General features: G+C 39.1%; 1 protein-coding gene across 5 annotated transcripts in view; it reads left to right on the top strand.

Moving 5' to 3' along the window:
- Positions 1-22,639, top strand: part of CDK15 (cyclin dependent kinase 15) — a 657,391-nt gene that overhangs the window by 156,613 nt on the left and 478,139 nt on the right. For all 5 annotated transcript variants that reach the window (XM_053698694.1, XM_053698693.1, XM_053698697.1 and 2 more), the window contains one exon: positions 19,775-19,869. In XM_053698694.1, the coding sequence (XP_053554669.1) occupies positions 19,775-19,869 (95 nt within the window). The remainder of the gene's footprint in view (positions 1-19,774; positions 19,870-22,639) is intronic.

Here is a 22,639-nt window from a genome sequence, read left to right as displayed (position 1 = left end):
GCTTTAGTGTAGGTATGTAGGGTGCAAGTATATATGCTCATTGTCCACGCTTGTAGAGTAAAAGCTATCACTAAGACAATGATAGGGTTTATTAGAAGCATTTCTCTATTCCACGTACATTGCACAAATGTTTCTATTCAAAACTAACATACACTGATTTGTTCAGATAAGTAAGACAGTAACTAAAACTAAAACTGTTGCTTGATATGACCTTGGGATAGCACCAAAAATGATATCCTTGCTATGGTGAATCGACTTAAAAGTGAAAATATTTTTTCCTTTTTTCTATTAAAGCATAAAGAAATGTAAAGTCTAGAAAATTCCCTTCAGAAACCTTTTTTTTTTTTCCTAACACCAGAGACCTCATATCTTTGAGCCCTTATAACTTTTTTGTGCAATTTTTTTTTAATAATTTGTATGAGATGGTGTTATTATGTGTAACTGTACTTTGTAATGTATATTTGATGTGTTTTGTGATTCTTTTTTGTTTGTGAAACAGTTAACCAGAGCTCTGAGGATGCGTAATCATTCTAGCATAATTCGCAATTGTGTTCAAGCGATCACATGTAATATGAGCGGTAACCCTGATGCAGGCAAACACCCGTGATAAATCCCTTTTCGCTTGCGCGTAATTGTTAATGTGCCGTAATCTGGCCTTAAAATGTTTTCTCTTTTCCTTCTGTGCTAATGTTGTTCCTGAAACCTTTTTAAATTTACAAAAGTGAAATATGTGATTAAGACAAGACTGTCTTTAAAATACTGCTCTAGGTGAGACCCTTACCACTATATTAATCAGCTTATTAATTATCTAGTGATAATAAACTCTTTTAAGTAAGGTTAGGTAGATATTGATTCTAATCACAATACCAATATTTGCTTATACATTAAACTTATAGTTTAGATGGAAGATCTATTCTGTGTAATGTATCAAATTAAACAAAAAACTAAAAACTCTAAATTCTTTACACAGATTCCACTCAAATAAAACTCTGCTTCCAGTTTTCAAAGTCCACAACATAGATTCTCTCAACTTATTCAAATTATCTTTATTCAACAAAGTTATAGGGAGTTCCTTTCTTTTTCTCTGCTTCTTTTTCCTTCTGCTTCCCTCCCCTCATTCCTATCTTCTCTCTTTCAGGGACAACAATATTTGCAGGAGTACTTTATTACCCACAATTATTTCTCTCAGAGACAGTATATCAAGTTAACAGCTTCTTTTATAAACATTATATACACAAATTCTCATATTTATACCCAGGCCACAAGGGGTTAATGCTGGGGAAGCATAAACCTAGCAAAGTGGAAAAGAATTATGAGTAGACTGATTTACGAGCTTCTCTTCTCACTGTTTCTTACAGATATCATTTATCAGATTATCAATGTAGTGCCGAAAGAAACAGATCACAGCATGTAAAATATAAAACAGCTTCCATGCTAATCCTTTATCTCCAGCCCCCGCAGGCTTCTTCACTATTATTATGCTGCCTACTACGGCCCTCTTTATGGGTATTTAAGGCCTAGTTCCTTGACACGCTTTTGTACTCATGTTACCCTTCTCAGGTGATGGTTCAACATAGACTGTACAGACTCGCGGCCATGCAGGGACAAAAGCTCCACTACTTTTTAGATAGCAGGTACTGTGGTATCTAGTGGTAGCAATTGCAGCCTTGGAGTCCTGTATAGCATGTATGACCCTGTGCTTCAGACTTCCGAGCGAGGGGTAAGCCAAACTCCCTTAGATTCCACACCTGGCTCCAACCTTGATGTCAAGTGTAAATGGCATTGGAAAATCTCCACCGGAAGCCTCATCTTTATTGATATTTTTTAATACACACTAATATTTTGGTTTATTCCATTGTTGTGCAATAATACTACACTTTGGAGTATTGTTTGCATTTTAAAAAGTGAGGGGTGTTTAAAAAAAAAAAAAAATAATAGACATGAGCTACTTAACTATAAAATTCTTAGCTTTAGTATATAACAATAGCTTAAACTTTCTGAATATATCAAATATTTTCTGTCCTTATTCGTTACTATATTAAAGGGACAAATTACCCAAAAAAGTTCCTTTAATTTGTTCCCAATTATCTATTTTACAAATAGCTCCTTAGCCTTTATATTGGCATTTGAAATAGCTGATTTAGCCTATAGTATTCCTACATATACCAAGGGCGCGATCACCTATATGGCACAGGTTTTGGCGCAAGTTCCCAGGTTTCGGCCATAATTTCACCTTGCACATTGGGGTATTACATATACTGCGCTGTTAGATGCTAAACTGGCATAAGTAGGACAAACTGGAGATCTTCTGAAATGTGCGCAAATACACATTTCAGTCGTAAGTAACTTACACCAGTATTTCTTTCATGTAATTAGCAAGAGTCCATAAGCTAGTGACGTATGGGATATACATTCCTACCAGGAGGGGCAAAGTTTCCCAAACCTCAAAATGCCTATAAATACACCCCTCACCACACCCACAATTCAGTTTTACAAACTTTGCCTCCTATGGAGGTGGTGAAGTAAGTTTGTGCTAGATTCTACGTTGATATGCGCTCCGCAGCAGGTTGGAGCCCGGTTTTCCTCTCAGCGTGCAGTGAATGTCAGAGGGATGTGAGGAGAGTATTGCCTATTTTGAATGCAGTGATCTCCTTCTACGGGGTCTATTTCATAGGTTCTCTGTTATCGGTCGTAGAGATTCATCTCTTACCTCCCTTTTCAGATCGACGATATACTCTTATTTATATACCATTACCTCTGCTGATTTTCGTTTCAGTACTGGTTTGGCTTTCTACAAACATGTAGATGAGTGTCCTGGGGTAAGTAAGTCTTATTTTCTGTGACACTCTAAGCTATGGTTGGGCACTTTGTTTATAAAGTTCTAAATATATGTATTCAAACATTTATTTGCCTTGACTCAGGATGTTCAACATTCCTTATTTTCAGACAGTCAGTTTCATATTTGGGATAATGCACTTGAATCAATTATTTTTTCTTACCTTAAAAATTTTGACTTTTTTTCCCTGTGAGCTGTTAGGCTCGCGGGGGCTGAAAATGCTTAATTTTATTGCGTCATTCTTGGCGCTGACTTTTTTGGCGCCAAAAATCTTTTCTGTTTCCGGCGTCATACGTGTCGCCGGAAGTTGCGTCATTTTTTGACGTTCTTTTGCGCCAAAGATGTCGGCGTTCCGGATGTGGCGTCATTTTTGGCGCCAAAAAGCATTTAGGCGCCAAATAATGTGGGCGTCTTATTGGGCGCTAAAAAATATGGGCGTCGCTTTTGTCTCCACATTATTTAAGTCTCATTTTTTCTTTGCTTCTGGTTGCTAGAAGCTTGTTCATTGGCATTTTTCCCATTCCTGAAACTGTCATTTAAGGAATTTGATCAATTTTGCTTTATATGTTTTTTTTTCTCTTACATATTGCAAGATGTCTGAGTCAGAAGATACTTCAGGAAAATCGTTGTCTGGTGCTGGAACTACCAAAGCTAAGTGTATCTGCTGTAAACATTTGGTAGCTATTCCTCCAGCTGTTGTTTGTATTAATTGTCATGACAAACTTGTTAATCCAGATAATATTTCCTTTAGTAATGTACCATTACCTGTTGCAGTTCCATCAACATCTAAGGTTCAGAATGTTCCTGATAACATAAGAGATTTTGTTTCTGAATCCATCAAGAAGGCTATGTCTGTTATTCCTCCTTCTAGTAAACATAAAAAATCTTTTAAAACTTCTCTTTATACAGATGAATTTTTAAATGAACATCATCATTCTGATTCTGATGACTCTTCTGGTTCAGAGGATTCTGTCTCAGAGATTGATGCTGATAAATCTTCATATTTATTTAAAATGGAATTTATTCGTTCTTTACTTAAAGAAGTACTAATTGCTTTAGAAATTGAGGATTCTGGTCCTCTTGATACTAATTCTAAACGTTTAGATAAGGTCTTTAAATCTCCTGTGGTTATTCCAGAAGTTTTTCCTGTTCCTAGTGCTATTTCTGAAGTAATTTCCAGAGAATGGGATAAATTGGGTAATTCATTTACTCCTTCTAAACGTTTTAAGCAATTATATCCTGTGCCGTCTGACAGATTAGAATTTTGGGACAAAATCCCTAGAGTTGATGGGGCTATTTCTACCCTTGCTAAACGTACTACTATTCCTACGTCAGATGGTACTTCGTTTAAGGATCCTTTAGATAGGAAAATTGAATCCTTTCTAAGAAAAGCTTATCTGTGTTCAGGTAATCTTCTTAGACCTGCTATATCATTGGCTGATGTTGCTGCAGCTTCAACTTTTTGGTTGGAAACTTTAGCGCAACAAGTAACAGATCATGATTCTCATAATATTATTATTCTTCTTCAACATGCTAATAATTTTATCTGTGATGCCATTTTTTATATTATCAGAGTTGATGTCAGGTTTATGTCTCTAGCTATTTTAGCTAGAAGTGCTTTATGGCTTAAAACTTGGAATGCTGATATGGCTTCTAAATCAACTCTACTTTCCATTTCTTTCCAGGGTAACAAATTATTTGGTTCTCAGTTGGATTCTATTATCTCAACTGTTACTGGTGGGAAAGGAACTTTTTTACCACAGGATAAAAAATCTAAGGGTAAAAACAGGGCTAATAATCGTTTTCGTTCCTTTCGTTTCAACAAAGAACAAAAGCCTGATCCTTCATCCTCAGGAGCAGTTTCAGTTTGGAAACCATCTCCAGTCTGGAATAAATCCAAGCCTTCTAGAAAAGCAAAGCCAGATTCTAAGTCCACATGAAGGTGCGGCCCTCATTCCAGCTCAGCTGGTAGGGGGCAGGTTACGTTTTTTTCAAAGAAATTTGGATCAATTCTGTTCACAATCTTTGGATTCAGAACATTGTTTCAGAAGGGTACAGAATTGGTTTCAAGATGAGACCTCCTGCAAAGAGATTTTTTCTTTCCCGTGTCCCAGTAAATCCAGTGAAAGCTCAAGCATTTCTGAATTGTGTTTCAGATCTAGAGTTGGCTGGAGTAATTATGCCAGTTCCAGTTCTGGAACAGGGGATGGGGTTTTATTCAAATCTCTTCATTGTACCAAAGAAGGAGAATTCCTTCAGACCAGTTCTGGATCTAAAAATATTGAATCGTTATGTAAGGATACCAACGTTCAAAATGGTAACTGTAAGGACTATCTTGCCTTTTGTTCAGCAAGGACATTATATGTCCACAATAGATTTACAGGATGCATATCTGCATATCCCGATTCATCCAGATCATTATCAGTTTCTGAGATTCTCTTTTCTGGACAAGCATTACCAGTTTGTGGCTCTGCCGTTTGGCCTAGCTACAGCTCCAAGAATTTTTACAAAGGTTCTCGGTGCCCTTCTGTCTGTAATCAGAGAACAGGGTATTGTGGTATTTCCTTATTTGGACGATATCTTGGTACTTGCTCAGTCTTTACATTTAGCAGATTCTCATACGAATCGACTTGTGTTGTTTCTTCAAGATCATGGTTGGAGGATCAATTCACCAAAAAGTTCATTGATTCCTCAGACAAGGGTAACCTTTCTGGGTTTCCAGATAGATTCAGTGTCCATGACTCTGTCTTTGACAGACAAGAGACGTCTAAAATTGATTTCAGCTTGTCGAAACCTTCAGTCACAATCATTCCCTTTGGTAGCCTTATGCATGGAAATTCTAGGTCTTATGACTGCTGCATCGGACGCGATCCCCTTTGCTCGTTTTCACATGCGACCTCTTCAGCTCTGTATGCTGAATCAATGGTGCAGGGATTACACAAAGATATCTCAATTAATATCTTTAAAACCGATTGTATGACACTCTCTAACATGGTGGACAGATCACCATCGTTTAATTCAGGGGGCTTCTTTTGTGCTTCCGACCTGGACTGTAATTTCAACAGATGCAAGTCTCACAGGTTGGGGAGCTGTGTGGGGATCTCTGATGGCACAAGGAGTTTGGGAATCTCAGGAGGTGAGATTACCGATCAATATTTTGGAACTCCGTGCAATTTTCAGAGCTCTTCAGTCTTGGCCTCTTCTGAAGAGAGAATCGTTCATTTGTTTTCAGACAGACAATGTCACAACTGTGGCATACATCAAACATCAAGGAGGGACTCACAGTCCTCTGGCTATGAAAGAAGTATCTCGAATTTTGGTTTGGGCGGAATCCAGCTCCTGTCTAATCTCTGCGGTTCATATCCCAGGTATAGACAATTGGGAAGCGGATTATCTCAGTCGCCAAACGTTGCATCCGGGCGAATGGTCTCTTCACCCAGAGGTATTTCTTCAGATTGTTCAAATGTGGGAGCTTCCAGAAATAGATCTGATGGCGTCTCATCTAAACAAGAAACTTCCCAGGTATCTGTCCAGATCCCGGGATCCTCAGGCGGAAGCAGTGGATGCATTATCACTTCCTTGGAAGTATCATCCTGCCTATATCTTTCTGCCTCTAGTTCTTCTTCCAAGAGTAATCTCCAAGATTCTGAAGGAATGCTCGTTTGTTCTGCTGGTAGCTCCGGCATGGCCTCACAGGTTTTGGTATGCGGATCTTGTCCGGATGGCCTCTTGCCATCCGTGGACTCTTCCGCTAAGACCAGACCTTCTGTCGCAAGGTCCTTTTTTCCATCAGGATCTCAAATCCTTAAATTTAAAGGTATGGAGATTGAACGCTTGATTCTTGGTCAAAGAGGTTTCTCTGACTCTGTGATTAATACTATGTTACAGGCTCGTAAATCTGTATCCAGAGAGATATATTATAGAGTCTGGAAGACTTATATTTCTTGGTGTCTTTCTCATCATTTTTCTTGGCATTCTTTTAGAATTCCGAGAATTTTACAGTTTCTTCAGGATGGTTTAGATAAAGGTTTATCCGCAAGTTCTTTGAAAGGACAAATCTCTGCTCTTTCTGTTCTTTTTCACAGAAAGATTGCTAATCTTCCTGATATTCATTGTTTTGTACAAGCTTTGGTTCATATAAAACCTGTCATTAAGTCAATTTCTCCTCCTTGGAGTTTGAATTTGGTTCTGGGGGCTCTTCAAGCTCCTCCGTTTGAACCTATGCATTCATTGGACATTAAATTACTTTCTTGGAAAGTTTTGTTCCTTTTGGCGATCTCTTCTGCCAGAAGAGTCTCTGAATTATCTGCTCTTTCTTGTGAGTCTCCTTTTCTGATTTTTCATCAGGATAAGGCGGTGTTGCGAACTTCTTTTGAATTTTTACCTAAAGTTGTGAATTCCAACAACATTAGTAGAGAAATTGTGGTTCCTTCATTATGTCCTAATCCTAAGAATTCTAAGGAGAAATCGTTGCATTCTTTGGATGTTGTTAGAGCTTTGAAATATTATGTTGAAGCTTCTAAGTCTTTCCGAAAGACTTCTAGTCTATTTGTTATCTTTTCCGGTTCTAGAAAAGGCCAGAAAGCTTCTGCCATTTCTTTGGCATCTTGGTTGAAATCTTTAATTCATCATGCCTATGTCGAGTCGGGTAAAACTCCGCCTCAAAGGATTACAGCTCATTCTACTAGGTCAGTTTCTACTTCCTGGGCGTTTAGGAATGAAGCTTCGATTGATCAGATTTGCAAAGCAGCAACTTGGTCCTCTTTGCATACTTTTACTAAATTCTACCATTTTGATGTATTTTCTTCTTCTGAAGCAGTTTTTGGTAGAAAAGTACTTCAGGCAGCGGTTTCAGTTTGAATCTTCTGTTTATGTTTTTCATTAAACTTTATTTTGGGTGTGGATTATTTTCAGCAGGAATTGGCTGTCTTTATTTTATCCCTCCCTCTCTAGTGACTCTTGCGTGGAAAGATCCACATCTTGGGTAATCATTATCCCATACGTCACTAGCTCATGGACTCTTGCTAATTACATGAAAGAAAACATAATTTATGTAAGAACTTACCTGATAAATTCATTTCTTTCATATTAGCAAGAGTCCATGAGGCCCGCCCTTTTTTTGGGGTGGTTATGATTTTTTTGTATAAAGCACAATTATTCCAATTCCTTATTTTATATGCTTTCGCACTTTTTTCTTATCACCCCACTTCTTGGCTATTCATTAAACTGAATTGTGGGTGTGGTGAGGGGTGTATTTATAGGCATTTTGAGGTTTGGGAAACTTTGCCCCTTCTGGTAGGAATGTATATCCCATACGTCACTAGCTCATGGACTCTTGCTAATATGAAAGAAATTAATTTATCAGGTAAGTTCTTACATAAATTATGTTTTTGTCCACGGAAAGTGTCAATAAAGAGTAGTTTCTCTTGTAAAGTGTATCCAGTGCACAGGTTCATCCATTGCACTGACTAAAAAAGCAACGTAACTCCTTGGAAGCCTTAACAAACACATACATTTAAGCAGCATCTCAAGGTTAAAGGGACAGTATACTATGATATTGGTTTGTTAAGGTTTATTTGTGTTTTTGAAATAGTTTCAAGCCACAACATAATCAAATGGATTGAGCTTGTAGCTACTTTATCACATTGTGAACATATACTTGCTTATTTACTTTAAATTTGTTCTCAAAACAATCAACAATACTTGGAGGAGAGAACAATGGGAAATCATAATTGTATTACCTTCATCTCTTTAGAACCCACTGGAGTGTAAATTATTCTAATGTTAACACAGCTTGGCATTGATGCCAAAATATATAAAGGGACAGTCAAGTCCACAGAAAACCTTCTTGTTTTAAATAGGGCATGTTATTTCAAACTACTTTCAGATTTAATTCTAACACTTGCTTTGTTTTCTTGGTATTCTTAGTTGAAAGCTAAACCTAGGATGGCTCATATGATAATTTCTAAGACCTTCTTGAAGGCTGCCTCTTTGCAATTGTGTCAAACCAATCACAGACAACAATACCTCTCACCTGCAGCCTTAAAACACCTGGGTTTATATATGAATTTTGAATAGCGTAATTACGTGTCGCATTTATATTTGAAATCGCGGTTCATTTTTACGACTGTTAGCCTAATTTGCATAAAAACAAAATTTATGCTTACCTGATAAATTTCTTTCTCTTGTGGTGTATCCAGTCCACGGGTTCATCCATTACTTGTGGGATATTCTCCTTCCCAACAGGAAGTTGCAAGAGGACACCCACAGCAGAGCTGTCTATATAGCTCCTCCCCTAACTGCCACCCCCAGTCATTCTCTTGCAACTCTTGACAAGAAAGGAAGTATCAAGAGATATGTGGTGACTTAGTGTAGTTTTTACCTTCAATCAAAAGTTTGTTATTTTTGAACGGTACCGGCGTTGTACTGTTTTTCTCTCAGGCAGAAATTAGAAGAAGAATTCTGCCTGGAGATTTGATGATCTTAGCGGTTTGTAACTAAGGTCCATTGCTGTTCTCACACATAACTGATGAATATGGGAAAACTTCAGTTGGGGGAACGGCCTGCAGATTACCTGCTTTGAGGTATGTTCAGTATTTTTTATTTCTAGAGAGAGTAATAAGTTCTAGAAAATGCTGACAGAGCCTTGTGTAATTGAGGTAAGCCTGATGCAGTGATTTAACAGCGACTGGTATCATGCTTACATAACAGGGTAATACTCATGTTAATATTCATATTGCTTAGTGACAAAACGTTTACATGATTTCATAAATAGGACGTTTTTTTCTCTAAGGGAGATAAGTCTTTATTTGGGGCCTAGTTTCCACATGGCTAGTCAGATACTCCTAGGAGTATTTTCTTAAGGCCCCTCTGACATCCAGTACATGGTGGGAGGGGCCTATTTTAGCGTTCTAACTGCGCAGTTTTAATACAGACTGAGACATCCAGCTTCCCTAGAAGAGTCCTCTGGCATCTGAGAACCATTTCAAATGGGTTATTTCTCCAACATTGGTGTGTCCGGTCCACGGCGTCATCCTTGCTTGTGGGAATATCTCTTCCCCAACAGGAAATGGCAATGAGTCCCAGCAAAGCTGGCCATATAGTCCCTCCTAGGCTCCGCCCACCCCAGTCATTCTCTTTGCCGTTGCACAGGCAACATCTCCACGGAGATGGTTAAGAGTATGTGGTGTTTAGTTGTAGTTTTTTTATTCTACTATCAAGACTTTGTTATTTTAAAATAGTGCTGGTATGTACTATTTACTCTGAAACAGAAAAAGATGAAGAATTCTGTTTGTGAGAGGAAGATGATTTTAGCAGACAGTAACTAAAATCCTTTGCTGTTTCCACATAGGACTGTTGAGATGAAGTAACTTCAGTTGGGGGAAACAGTTAGCAGACTTTTCTGCTTAAGGTATGACTAGCCATATTTCTAACAAGACTGTGTAATGCTGGAAGGCTGTCATTTCCCCTCATGGGGACCGGTAAGCCATTTTCTTAGTCTCAAGCAGAATAAAGGGCTTAATATGGGCTATAAAACTGGTAGACACTTTTATGGGCAAAATCGATTGCTTTATTTGGGCATTTTATACATGTTTATGCTGGTTTTTCACATTTATAAACTTGGGGAACGTTTTTTAACGTCAGGCACTATGTTAGACACCTTTTCTAGTCAGGAAGGGCCTTCCCAGTTGTAGGCTGAGCCTCATTTTCGCGCCATTACTGCGCAGTTGTTTTTGAGAGCAAGACATGCAGATGCATGTGTGAGCACCTGAAAATAGTTGGAAAAGTTCCTAGAAGGCGTCATTTGGTATCGTATTCCCCTCTGGGCTTGGTAGAGTCGCAACAAAGGCTGTAGCTGGGACTGTAGAGGGGTTAAAACTGTAACCGGCTCCGGTTTCGTTATTTTAAGGGTTAAAGCTCTGAAAATTGGTGTGCAATACTTTTAATGCTTTAAGACACTGTGGTGAAATTTTGGTAAATTTTGAACAATTCCTTCATATTTTTTTACATATTCAGTAATAAAGTGTGCTCTGTTTAAAATTTAAAGAGACAGTAACGGTTTTGTTTTAAAACGGTTTTTGTGTTTTACTGACAAGTTTAAGCCTGTTTAACATGTCGGTGCCTTCAGATAAGCTATGTTCTATATGTATGAAAGTCAATGTGTCTCCCCCTTCTAAATTATGTGATCATTGTGCCAAAGCGTCCAAACAAAGTAAGGACAGTACTGTCACAGATAATGAAGTTGCCCAAGATGATTCTTCAGATGAAGGGAGTAGACATGGTTCTACATCATCTCCTTCTGTGTCTACACCAGTTTTGCCCACGCAGGAGGCCCCTAGTACTTCTAGCGCGCCAATGCTTATTACCATGCAACAATTGACGGCTGTAATGGATAACTCCATAGCAAATATTTTATCCAAAATGCCTGCATATCAGAGAAAGCGCGATTGCTATGTTCTATATGTATGAAAGTCAATGTGTCTCCCCCTTCTAAATTATGTGATCATTGTGCCAAAGCGTCCAAACAAAGTAAGGACAGTACTGTCACAGATAATGAAGTTGCCCAAGATGATTCTTCAGATGAAGGGAGTAGACATGGTTCTACATCATCTCCTTCTGTGTCTACACCAGTTTTGCCCACGCAGGAGGCCCCTAGTACTTCTAGCGCGCCAATGCTTATTACCATGCAACAATTGACGGCTGTAATGGATAACTCCATAGCAAATATTTTATCCAAAATGCCTGCATATCAGAGAAAGCGCGATTGCTCTGTTTTAAACACTGAAGAGCAGGAGGGAGCGCTGATGATAATTGTTCTGTCTTACCCTCACACCAATCTGAAGGGACCATGAGGGAGGTTTTGTCAGATGGGGAAATTTCAGATTCAGGAAAAATTTCCCAACAGGCTGAACCTGATGTTGTGACATTTAAATTTAAATTAGAACATCTCCGCGCATTGCTTAAGGAGGTGTTATCTACTCTGGATGATTGTGACAACCTGGTCATTCCAGAAAAATTATGCAAGATGGACAAGTTCCTAGAGGTTCCGGTGCACCCGACGCTTTTCCTATACCCAAGCGGGTGGCGGACATAGTGAATAAGGAATGGGAGAAGCCCGGCATACCTTTTGTTCCCCCTCCTATATTTAAGAAATTATTTCCTATGGTCGACCCCAGAAAGGACTTATGGCAGACAGTCCCTAAGGTCGAGGGGGCAGTTTCTACTCTAAACAAGCGCACTACTATTCCTATCGAGGATAATTGTGCTTTCAAAGATCCTATGGATAAAAAATTGGAGGGTTTGCTTAAAAAGATTTTTATACAGCAAGGTTACCTTCTTCAACCCATTTCGTGCATTGTTCCTGTCACTACAGCAGCGTGGTTCTGGTTCGAGGAACTAGAAAAGTCGCTCAGTAGAGAGACTCCATATGAGGAGGTTATGGACAGAGTTCACGCACTTAAGTTGGCTAACTCTTTTATTTTAGATGCCGCTTTGCAAATAGCTAGATTAGCGGCGAAAAATTCAGGGTTTGCGATTGTGGCGCGCAGAGCGCTTTGGCTAAAGTCTTGGTCAGCGGATGTATCATCCAAGACAAAATTGCTTAATATCCCCTTTAAGGGTAAAACTCTCTTTGGGCCAGAATTGAAAGAGATTATCTCAGACATCACTGGGGGAAAGGGCCACGCCCTCCCACAAGATAGGCCTTTCAAAGCCAAGAATAAGTCTAATTTTTGTTCCTTTCGTAATTTCAGGAACGGACCGGGCTCTAATTCTGCATCCTCTAAGCAAGAGGGTAATACCTCACAGACCAAACCAGCCTGGAAACCGATGCAAGGCTGGAACAAGGGTAAGCAGGCCAAGAAGCCTGCCCCTGCTAACAAAACAGCATGAAGGAGTAGCCCCCGATCTGGGACCGGATCTAGTGGGGGGCAGACTCTCTCTCTTTGCTCAGGCTTGGGCAAGAGATGTTCAGTATCCCTGGACGCTAGAAATAGTTTCTCAGGGTTATCTTCTGGAATTCAAGGAACTACCCCCAAGGGGAAGGTTCCACATGTCTCACTTATCCTCAAACCAAATAAAGAGACAGGCATTCTTACATTGTGTAGAAGACTTGTTAAAGATGGGAGTGATACACCCAGTTCCAACGGCGGAACAAGGAATGGGATTTTACTCAAATCTGTTTGTAGTTCCCAAAAAAGAGGGAACTTTCAGACCAATCCTGGATTTAAAGATCCTAAACAAATTTCTCAGAGTACCATCGTTCAAGATGGAAACCATTCGAACGATTCTACCCACAATTCAGGAAGGTCAATTTATGACTACCGTGGATCTAAAGGATGCGTATCTACATATCCCTATCCACAAAGAACATCATCAGTTCTTAAGGTTCGCCTTTCTGGACAAACATTACCAGTTTGTGGCCCTCCCATTCGGGTTAGCCACTGCTCCAAGGATTTTCACAAAGGTACTCGGATCCCTTCTAGCGGTTCTAAGACCAAGGGGCATTGCAGTAGTACCGTACTTGGACGACATTCTAGTACAAGCGTCGTCTCTTTCAAAGGCAAAGGCTCACTCAGACATCGTTCTGGCCTTTCTCAGATCTCACGGATGGAAGGTGAACATAGAAAAAAGTTCCCTGTCTCCGTCGACAAGGGTTCCCTTCTTGGGAACAATAATAGATTCCTTAGAAATGAGGATTTTCTTGACAGAAGTCTGAAAGTCAAAACTTCTAAACGCTTGTCAAGTTCTTCATTCTATTCCTCGTCCTTCCGTAGCTCAGTGCATGGAAGTAGTAGGATTGATGGTTGCAGCAATGGACATAGTTCCTTTTGCGCGAATTCATCTAAGACCATTACAACTGTGCATGCTGAAACAGTGGAATGGGGACTATACAGACTTGTCTCCAGTGATTCAAGTAGATCAGAAGACCAGAGACTCACTCCGTTGGTGGCTAACCCAGGATCACCTATCCCAGGGAATGAGCTTCCGCAGTCCAGAGTGGGTCATCGTCACGACCGACGCCAGCCTAGTGGGCTGGGGCGCGGTCTGGGAATCCCTGAAAGCTCAGGGACTGTGGTCTCGGGAAGAGTCTCTTCTCCCGATAAACATTCTGGAACTAAGAGCGATATTCAATGCTCTCAGGGCTTGGCCTCAGCTAGCAAAGGCCAGATTCATAAGATTCCAATCAGACAACATGACGACTGTTGCGTATCTCAATCATCAGGGGGGAACAAGGAGTTCCCTGGCGATTAAAGAAGTGACCAAAATAATACAATGGGCAGAGAATCACTCCTGCCACCTATCTGCGATCCACATCCCAGGTGTGGAAAACTGGGAAGCGGATTATTTGAGTCGTCAGACATTCCATCCGGGGGAGTGGGAACTCCACCTGGAGATCTTTGCCCAGTTGACGCAACTATGGGGCATTCCAGATATGGATCTGATGGCGTCTCGTCAGAACTTCAAGGTTCCTTGCTACGGGTCCAGATCCAGGGATCCCAAGGCGACTCTAGTGGATGCACTAGTAGCGCCTTGGACCTTCAACCTAGCTTATGTGTTTCCACCGTTTGAACGCTTGATTCTATCAAAGCGTGGGTTTTCAGATTCCGTGATAGATACTCTGGTTCAAGCCAGAAAACCGGTAACTAGAAAGATTTACCATAAAATATGGAAAAGATATATCTGCTGGTGTGAATCCAAGGGATTCCCATGGAATAAGATAAAGATTCCTAGGATTCTTTCCTTTCTACAAGAAGGTTTGGATAAAGGATTATCTGTGAGTTCTCTAAAAGGACAGATTTCTGCTTTATCTGTCCTACTACACAAACGACTGGCAGTTGTGCCAGATGTTCAAGCATTTGTTCAGGCTTTGGTTAGGATCAAGCCTGTTTACAGACCTTTGACTCCTTCCTGGAGTTTAAATCTAGTTCTTTCAGTTCTTCAAGGGGTTCCGTTTGAACCTTTACATTCCATAGATATTAAGTTTTTATCTTGGAAAGTTTTGTTTTTGGTTGCTATTTCTTCTGCTAGAAGAGTTTCTGAGTTATCTGCTCTACAGTGTACTCCACCCTATCTGGTGTTCCATTCAGATAAGGTTGTTCTGCGTACTAAGCCTGGTTTTCTACCAAAGGTTGTTTCCAACAAAAATATTAATCAGGAGATAGTTGTACCTTCTTTGTGTCCGAATCCAGTTTCAAAGAAGGAACGTTTGCTACACAATTTAGATGTAGTCCGTGCTCTAAAATTCTACTTAGAAGCTACAAAAGAGTTCAGACAAACTTCTTCTCTGTTTGTCGCCTATTCTGGTAAAAGGAGAGGTCAAAAAGCAACTTCTACCTCTCTTTCCTTTTGGCTTAAAAGCATCATCCGATTGGCTTATGAGACTGCCGGACAGCTCACTCCACTAGGGCTGTAGCTTCCACATGGGCCTTCAAGAACGAGGCTTCTGTTGATCAGATATGTAAGGCAGCGACTTGGTCTTCACTGCACACTTTTGCAAAATTTTACAAATTTGATACTTTTGCTTCTTCGGAGGCTATTTTTGGGAAAAAGGTTTTGCAAGCCGTGGTGCCTTCCGTTTAGGTGACCTGATTTGCTCCCTCCCTTCATCCGTGTCCTAAAGCTTTGGTATTGGTTCCCACAAGTAAGGATGACGCCGTGGACCGGACACACCAATGTTGGAGAAAACAGAATTTATGCTTACCTGATAAATTACTTTCTCCAACGGTGTGTCCGGTCCACGGCCCGCCCTGTTTTTTTAATCAGGTCCGATTAATTATTTTCTTTAACTACAGTCACCACGACACCCTATGGTTTCTCCTAGTTTTTCCTCCTTTACCCCAGTCTAATGACTGGGGTGGGCGGAGCCTAGGAGGAACTATATGGCCAGCTTTGCTGGGACTCTTTGCCATTTCCTGTTGGGGAAGAGATATTCCCACAAGTAAGGATGACGCCGTGGACCGGACACACCGTTGGAGAAAGTAATTTATCAGGTAAGCATAAATTCTGTTTTCTGCACAAAATCGTATTTAAGGGCAGGTAGGAGCCTCAGCAGAGCTCTGGCATGGTGCTCAATTGATTTTTAACGTTTTTAACGTTTTTCAATCCGGTTTGGGGCCTAAGGGGTTAATCATCCATTTGCAAGTGGGTGCAATGCTGCTTTAGTCCCTTATTCACACTGTAAAAATTTCAAAGATTTTACTGTATTTTTTCACTGTTTTGCAGTTTAAGTGCTAGTTTTTTTTCTCTTAAAGGCACAGTAACGTTTTTGTTTAATTGCTGTTTCACCTTTATTAAAGTGTTTTCCAAGCTTGCTTGTCTCATTACTAGTCTGTTAAACATGTCTGACATAGAGGAAACTCCTTGTTCAATATGTTTGGAAGCCATTGTGGAACCCCCTCTTAGAATGTGTACCAAATGTACTGATATTTCTATAAACAAGCGATATCCAAATCAAATTTCTCTGCGGCTTACTGCTTGGAGATTGAACGCTTGATTTTATCAAAACGTGGTTTCTCCGAGTCGGTCATTAATACCTTATTTCAGGCTCGAAAGCCTGTCACCAGGAAAATCTATCATAAGATATGGTGTAAATATCTTTATTGGTGTGAATCCAAGGGTTACTCATGGAGTAAAGTCAGGATTCCTAGGATATTATCCTTTCTCCAAGAAGGATTGGAGAAGGGATTGTCAGCTAGTTCCTTAAAAGGACAGATTTCTGCTCTGTCTATTCTTCTGCACAAGCGTCTGGCAGATGTTCCAGACGTTCAGGCGTTTTGTCAGGCTTTAGTTAGAATCAAGCCTGTGTTTAAACCTGTTGCTCCGCCATGGAGTTTAAATTTAGTTCTTAAAGTTCTTCAAATGGTTCCGTTTGAATCTCTGCATTCCATAGATATCAAGCTTTTATCTTGGAAAGTTCTGTTTTTGGTAGCTATCTCTTCGACTCGAAGAGTTTCAGAGTTATCTGCCTTACAGTGTGATTCCCCTTATCTGATATTCCATACAGATAAGGTAGTGTTGCGTACCAAACCTGGATTTCTTCCTAAGGTGGTATCTAATAAGAATATCAATCTGGAGATTGTAGTTCTGTCGCTGTGTCCTAATCCTTCTTCAAAGAAGGAACGTCTATTACACAATCTTGACGTGGTTCGTGCTTTAAAGTTTTATTTACAAGCTACTAAGGATTTTCGTCAAACATCTGCATTGTTTGTTGTCTACTCTGGACAGAGGAGAGGCCAAAAGGCTTCGGCATCTTCTCTTTCTTTTTGGCTAAGAAGCATAATCCGTTTAGCTTATGAGACTGCTGGCCAGCAGCCTCCTGAAAGAATTACAGCTCATTCCACTAGAGCGGTAGCTTCCACATGGGCTTTTAAAAAGGCCTCTGTTGAACAGATTTGTAAGGCGGCGACTTGGTCTTCGCTTCATACTTTTTCAAAATTCTACAAATTTGATACTTTTGCTTCCTCTGAGGCTATTTTTGGGAGAAAGGTCTTGCAGGCAGTGGTGCCTTCCGTTTAAGTTCCTGCCTTGTCCCTCCCTTCATCCGTATCCTAAAGCTTTGGTATTGGTATCCCACAAGTAATGGATGAACCCGTGGACTGGATACACCTTACAAGAGAAAACAACATTTATGCTTACCTGATAAATTTCTTTCTCTTGTGGTGTATCCAGTCCACGGCCCGCCCTGTCACTTTAAGGCAGGTGTTTTTTATTTTTAAACTACAGTCACCACTGCACCCTATAGTTTCTCCTTTTTCTTGTTTGTCTTCGGTCGAATGTGGGTGTCCTCTTGCAACTTCCTGTTGGGAAGGAGAATATCCCACAAGTAATGGATGAACCCGTGGACTGGATACACCACAAGAGAAAGAAATTTATCAGGTAAGCATAAATTTTGTTTTTATGCAAATTAGGCTAACAGTCGTAAAAATGAACCGCGATTTCAAATATAAATGCGACACGTTATTACGCTATTCAAAATTCATATATAAACCCAGGTGTTTTAAGGCTGCAGGTGAGAGGTATTGTTGTCTGTGATTGGTTTGACACAATTGCAAAGAGGCAGCCTTCAAGAAGGTCTTAGAAATTATCATATGAGCCATCCTAGGTTTAGCTTTCAACTAAGAATACCAAGAAAACAAAGCAAGTGTTAGAATTAAATCTGAAAGTAGTTTGAAATAACATGCCCTATTTAAAACAAGAAGGTTTTCTGTGGACTTGACTGTCCCTTTATATATTTTGGCATCAATGCCAAGCTGTGTTAACATTAGAATAATTTACACTCCAGTGGGTTCTAAAGAGATGAAGGTAATACAATTATGATTTCCCATTGTTCTCTCCTCCAAGTATTGTTGATTGTTTTGAGAACAAATTTAAAGTAAATAAGCAAGTATATGTTCACAATGTGATAAAGTAGCTACAAGCTCAATCCATTTGATTATGTTGTGGCTTGAAACTATTTCAAATACACAAATAAACCTTAACAAACCAATATCATAGTATACTGTCCCTTTAACCTTGAGATGCTGCTTAAATGTATGTGTTTGTTAAGGCTTCCAAGGAGTTTCGTTGCTTTTTTAGTCAGTGCAAGGGTTGCTGCGCCTGCAATATGTGGCGAGATGAGAATGGAGTAGATTTTCTGAATTCTGCGCGCATCCTCACGCTGCATATTGGATACCAAATTGCACGGCTGTTCTATGTTAGTTTATGGGGATAAAAATTACGGCCGAAGGGAGAAATATACGTGCGTAACTTGTATGCTACGCCGTTTATGTAATACCAAAATCGCTTAAAATCCGGCGGCGGAGGATTTTGCGGGCGACGCTGCATATGTAATGGAGGCCTGAAAGTTTCTATACCTAGGTATAGGCAATTGAGAAACTATGTAAACACAGCCAGCAGAAGAAATTACACTCACAGGGGGAGGTGATAGGATAAAGCTCTAAAATGTTAATTTTCAGTTATTCTTTTTAAGCATTGTACAGAGACAGAGATAAGAAAGGGGAGCACTTGAGTGATAAGATAATGAGATCTGATCTGTCAGCAAGCCAAGCCTATTTTGATGGGCTGTGGTTTCAAAGAGAAAATCCTGCTATTTTTTTGCAAAAAGAAGCATAAATGAGCAAGTTCTCATAATTGTATATGCTGCAGGTGGTATAACAAGTCATGGGGAACACATTTAGGGAAAAACTATTTTACAGCGAACTGAAGGAAAGTTATATTATTCCATCATACAGTATTAGAATTAAAAATTGATTTTTCATTTCCCACATAGAACAACAAACCAGTGCTTAGAAGAGGGTTTGCTGCACTTATATTACAGTGCAATTATTTTCTGTTGGCACAAGCTTCACAAATGTTTGTAATAACTTTATTTTTATACATGTTTTTTGATCTTGTAAATCCTTACCTTCAAGCAAAAAATAAACATCCTCTGTGAGGTATATTATTACCCCATAAAACAGATTGATATGGTGAGAGTTATTGTACTTTTACTGTTTCTGCTAATTATTACATGCTTACATAGAAACAGGAATATAATTGCTCTTTGCTTTATAGCAAAATATGTTTCACTGTATTTATAGAGGCCTGTAGTGCTGTATACGTGTACAGAGACTTTAGGTAGGAGTGTGTGTCTTTTTGACTGTATTTACTGTGAGAGAGCAGTTGTGTGTTCTTCAGCATGTGTATCCACATTACCCATAATGCATTTTATATATGTAAGACATTTTTTTGTCTGTTCTTCAATGTATGTGCAATGTTTGTACAAATCACTGTATTTCAACATTCATGGCTCTACAATGCAGACTGTTCAAATTCTCTTTATCTTAGTAAATAATAGTAAGCACAGCAAATATCCGTCTTTCTCCACTCAAAATATTTGTTAGTATTCAGTGGTTTAACTTGTTACTCTTATAATGACTGCTGTTTTTCCTGTTTTAGCTTCTCTCCTGAAGGGTCTGAAACATGCAAACATCGTTCTTCTTCACGATATTATCCAGACCAGGGAGACGCTAACATTTGTGTTTGAGTATGTGGTGAGTGACATGCAAATCATGTGACCCAGAGTTGTGAAATTTTACAAAACCGCTTAGAAATAGTTCCTGAACACCTCCGGCCTTCTATACACTGGACCAAGCCTTAGGGTAGCTCTCTAATTTCTTGTGTCTCACTCAATAATGGTTGTTCATACTTTTTAATAATGTACTACTTTTCTCTAGTGAGCATTATATTTTCCTGTTCAGTAGCTGAAATTTGAAGACATTTTGAAAATGAATATATAACCCGTTCTATGAAATTCATGTGAATTGCAAACATGGATAACATGAACATTTATTTTATATATTGTATGTGTTTACAAAGTGGAATGCTGTCTAAGACAAACCACATTTGTTGTTAAACTGAGTTGTATTAGTAGTTATCACTTGGTTTATTAATATTAGCTTTGGCTATCACAAGTGTAATGTTTTCAGTAGAAAATATTTATTTTCTTCAATGTAGCTATAAGATATAGAATGTCAGCACTCAAACTTATTTTAATTTGATTCAGTGTTTAAGTACAAATTCAAAAACAATAGCCCAATACCAACAAACTTCATAAATATCTAAATATATTTAATTTGGCATTGCAGTGTTATTTCTTCAGTTGAACCTGACTAACAGACCTCTCTATCTTTATCAAACATACATTACAAGCATGTTTTTGGAAGAAACCATAAAGCTGTTAACCAGACCTTTCAGTTCTGTAGAGAGATCCCCACAGATAAAGCTTCTTATCCTCTTCTTAATGGTAGATGAGTTTTAGGTGAGTCACAGGCACTTCTCTAGCACGGTTGGTTGCATGAGAGCATTGGACAGGAATGCACAAGATCGATCATAAATTTCATCACATGATGCTGCATTGCAAGAGGCAATTATAGGTTTTCTGCTTGAAGGGACAGTCTGCACTAGAATTGTTATTATTTAAAAGATAGATAATCCCTTTATTACCCATTCCCCAGTTTTGCATAATTAACACAGTTATATTATAATACTTTTTAACTCTGTGATTACCTTGTATCTAAATATCTTCTGACAGCCCCCTGATCACATGACTTTTAATTTATTATCTATTGACTGGCATTTTAGCCAATTTGTGCTGTGTTGTGCTAACACTTAAATAACTCCCCGAGCGTCAGCACAATGTTATCTATATGGCTCACACGAACGAGCACTTCCCTGTTGTGAAAAGCAAATAAAAAAGCATGTGATAAGAGCCTTCAAGGGCTTAGAAATTAGCATATTCGTCTACCTAGGTTTAGCTATCAACTAAGAATACCAAGAGAACAAAGCACATTTGATGACAAAAGTAAATTGGAAAGTTGTTTAAAATTACATGTCCTATCTGAATAATGAAAGTTTAATTTTGACTAGATTGTCCCTTTAAGAGCTTGTCTGTCTGCAGCCTAATAGGTTTTCCTTTAGGAAGTTTCTAATACCTGTTTATCATAGTATAAACCTCAATAAGACTGGCAAGAGGGAAGCATGTGTGTGTAACTCACGTCTTGCATCACACCAACCTCTCTCAAAATGTCATTGTATTTACTAAGGCTCAAAACATATGCTGAAAAGTTCAGTCTAAAAACAAATGTTTTCATACACTCACAAATAAAATAGTAATTATTCATTTTGCAGAAAGATTTCTTAGGCAAGTGAGGTAAGGCTGTGCCATATACTGTATGGTTGTAAGGTGGAAAATATGTGAAGCATTTGTTATGTTCACTAACTGTGTAATGACAAAATATACATCTACATGACAATATTCTAATAATGAGACTAACTATTCTGTGGCTATATATGAAATTGTGTTGCTGTATAAACTACATAACCATCACGATTTTCCCACAGGTTAAGGCCTGAGTGCCTAGACCTCTGCTTCTATTGCTCTTCACTTTCGCCTAAGTTCACTAATGTATAAATACAAATGGAAATGCTGTTTTTCTTAATATTCTTATTAATAATGCATTCTCACAAGCTTCTGTGTTTTCCGCAGCAAAATGTATATTCAACATATGTGGGTTATCATTATAATGAGTACTGGCAAGGTGCCTCATTATATTCATTTTTAATAAAGTGTTATACTGTGTATTTACTGTAAATATTTCACATTCCAATGTTCTGCACATAGCAGAATATGTGCTATGTATTTATAAATAGATATTCCTATATATATCTGTATATATCTATACCTATATATAATCATGTATATCTATAAATATATATATATATATATATATATATATATATATATATATATATATATATATATATATATATACTGTATATAACATAGGAATGGACGCACTCACAGACTGGACTGGGTACACACCCTAAGCCACTGTAAACACCACAGCCCTGAACACTGACAGACAGCTGCACAGTTCCCAGCAACCCAGGCAGTTAACCCCTGAGCAGCCTGGGTGACAGGCCCACAGGGAAGCATAACAAACATTATCAACACAACACACAGAAAACCTGGCACTCACCAGCAAATTCACAGTAATGTTTAAAAGCAAAACTGGGGGAAGTCAGTTACATTTGGCGCCAAAAGATCTAGCCCAGGACCACGTCAAGGTCTTCCCCTTCCTGGGACCCTAAACCAGCACCCAGTTGGTTTGTTTGAAAGTATGCATTGTGTGAGAGCTGGTTTAGGGTCCCAGGAAGGGGGAGACCTTGACGTGGTCCTGGGCTAGATACTTTGGCGCCAAATGTAACTGACTTCCCCCAGTTTTGCTTTTAAACATTGCTGTGAATCTGCTGGCGAATGCT

Source organism: Bombina bombina, chromosome 1 (genome assembly GCF_027579735.1).
Source record: "Bombina bombina isolate aBomBom1 chromosome 1, aBomBom1.pri, whole genome shotgun sequence".
NCBI classification, from domain to species: Eukaryota; Metazoa; Chordata; class Amphibia; order Anura; family Bombinatoridae; genus Bombina; species Bombina bombina.
This window is presented reverse-complemented; position numbering and strand designations above follow the sequence as displayed.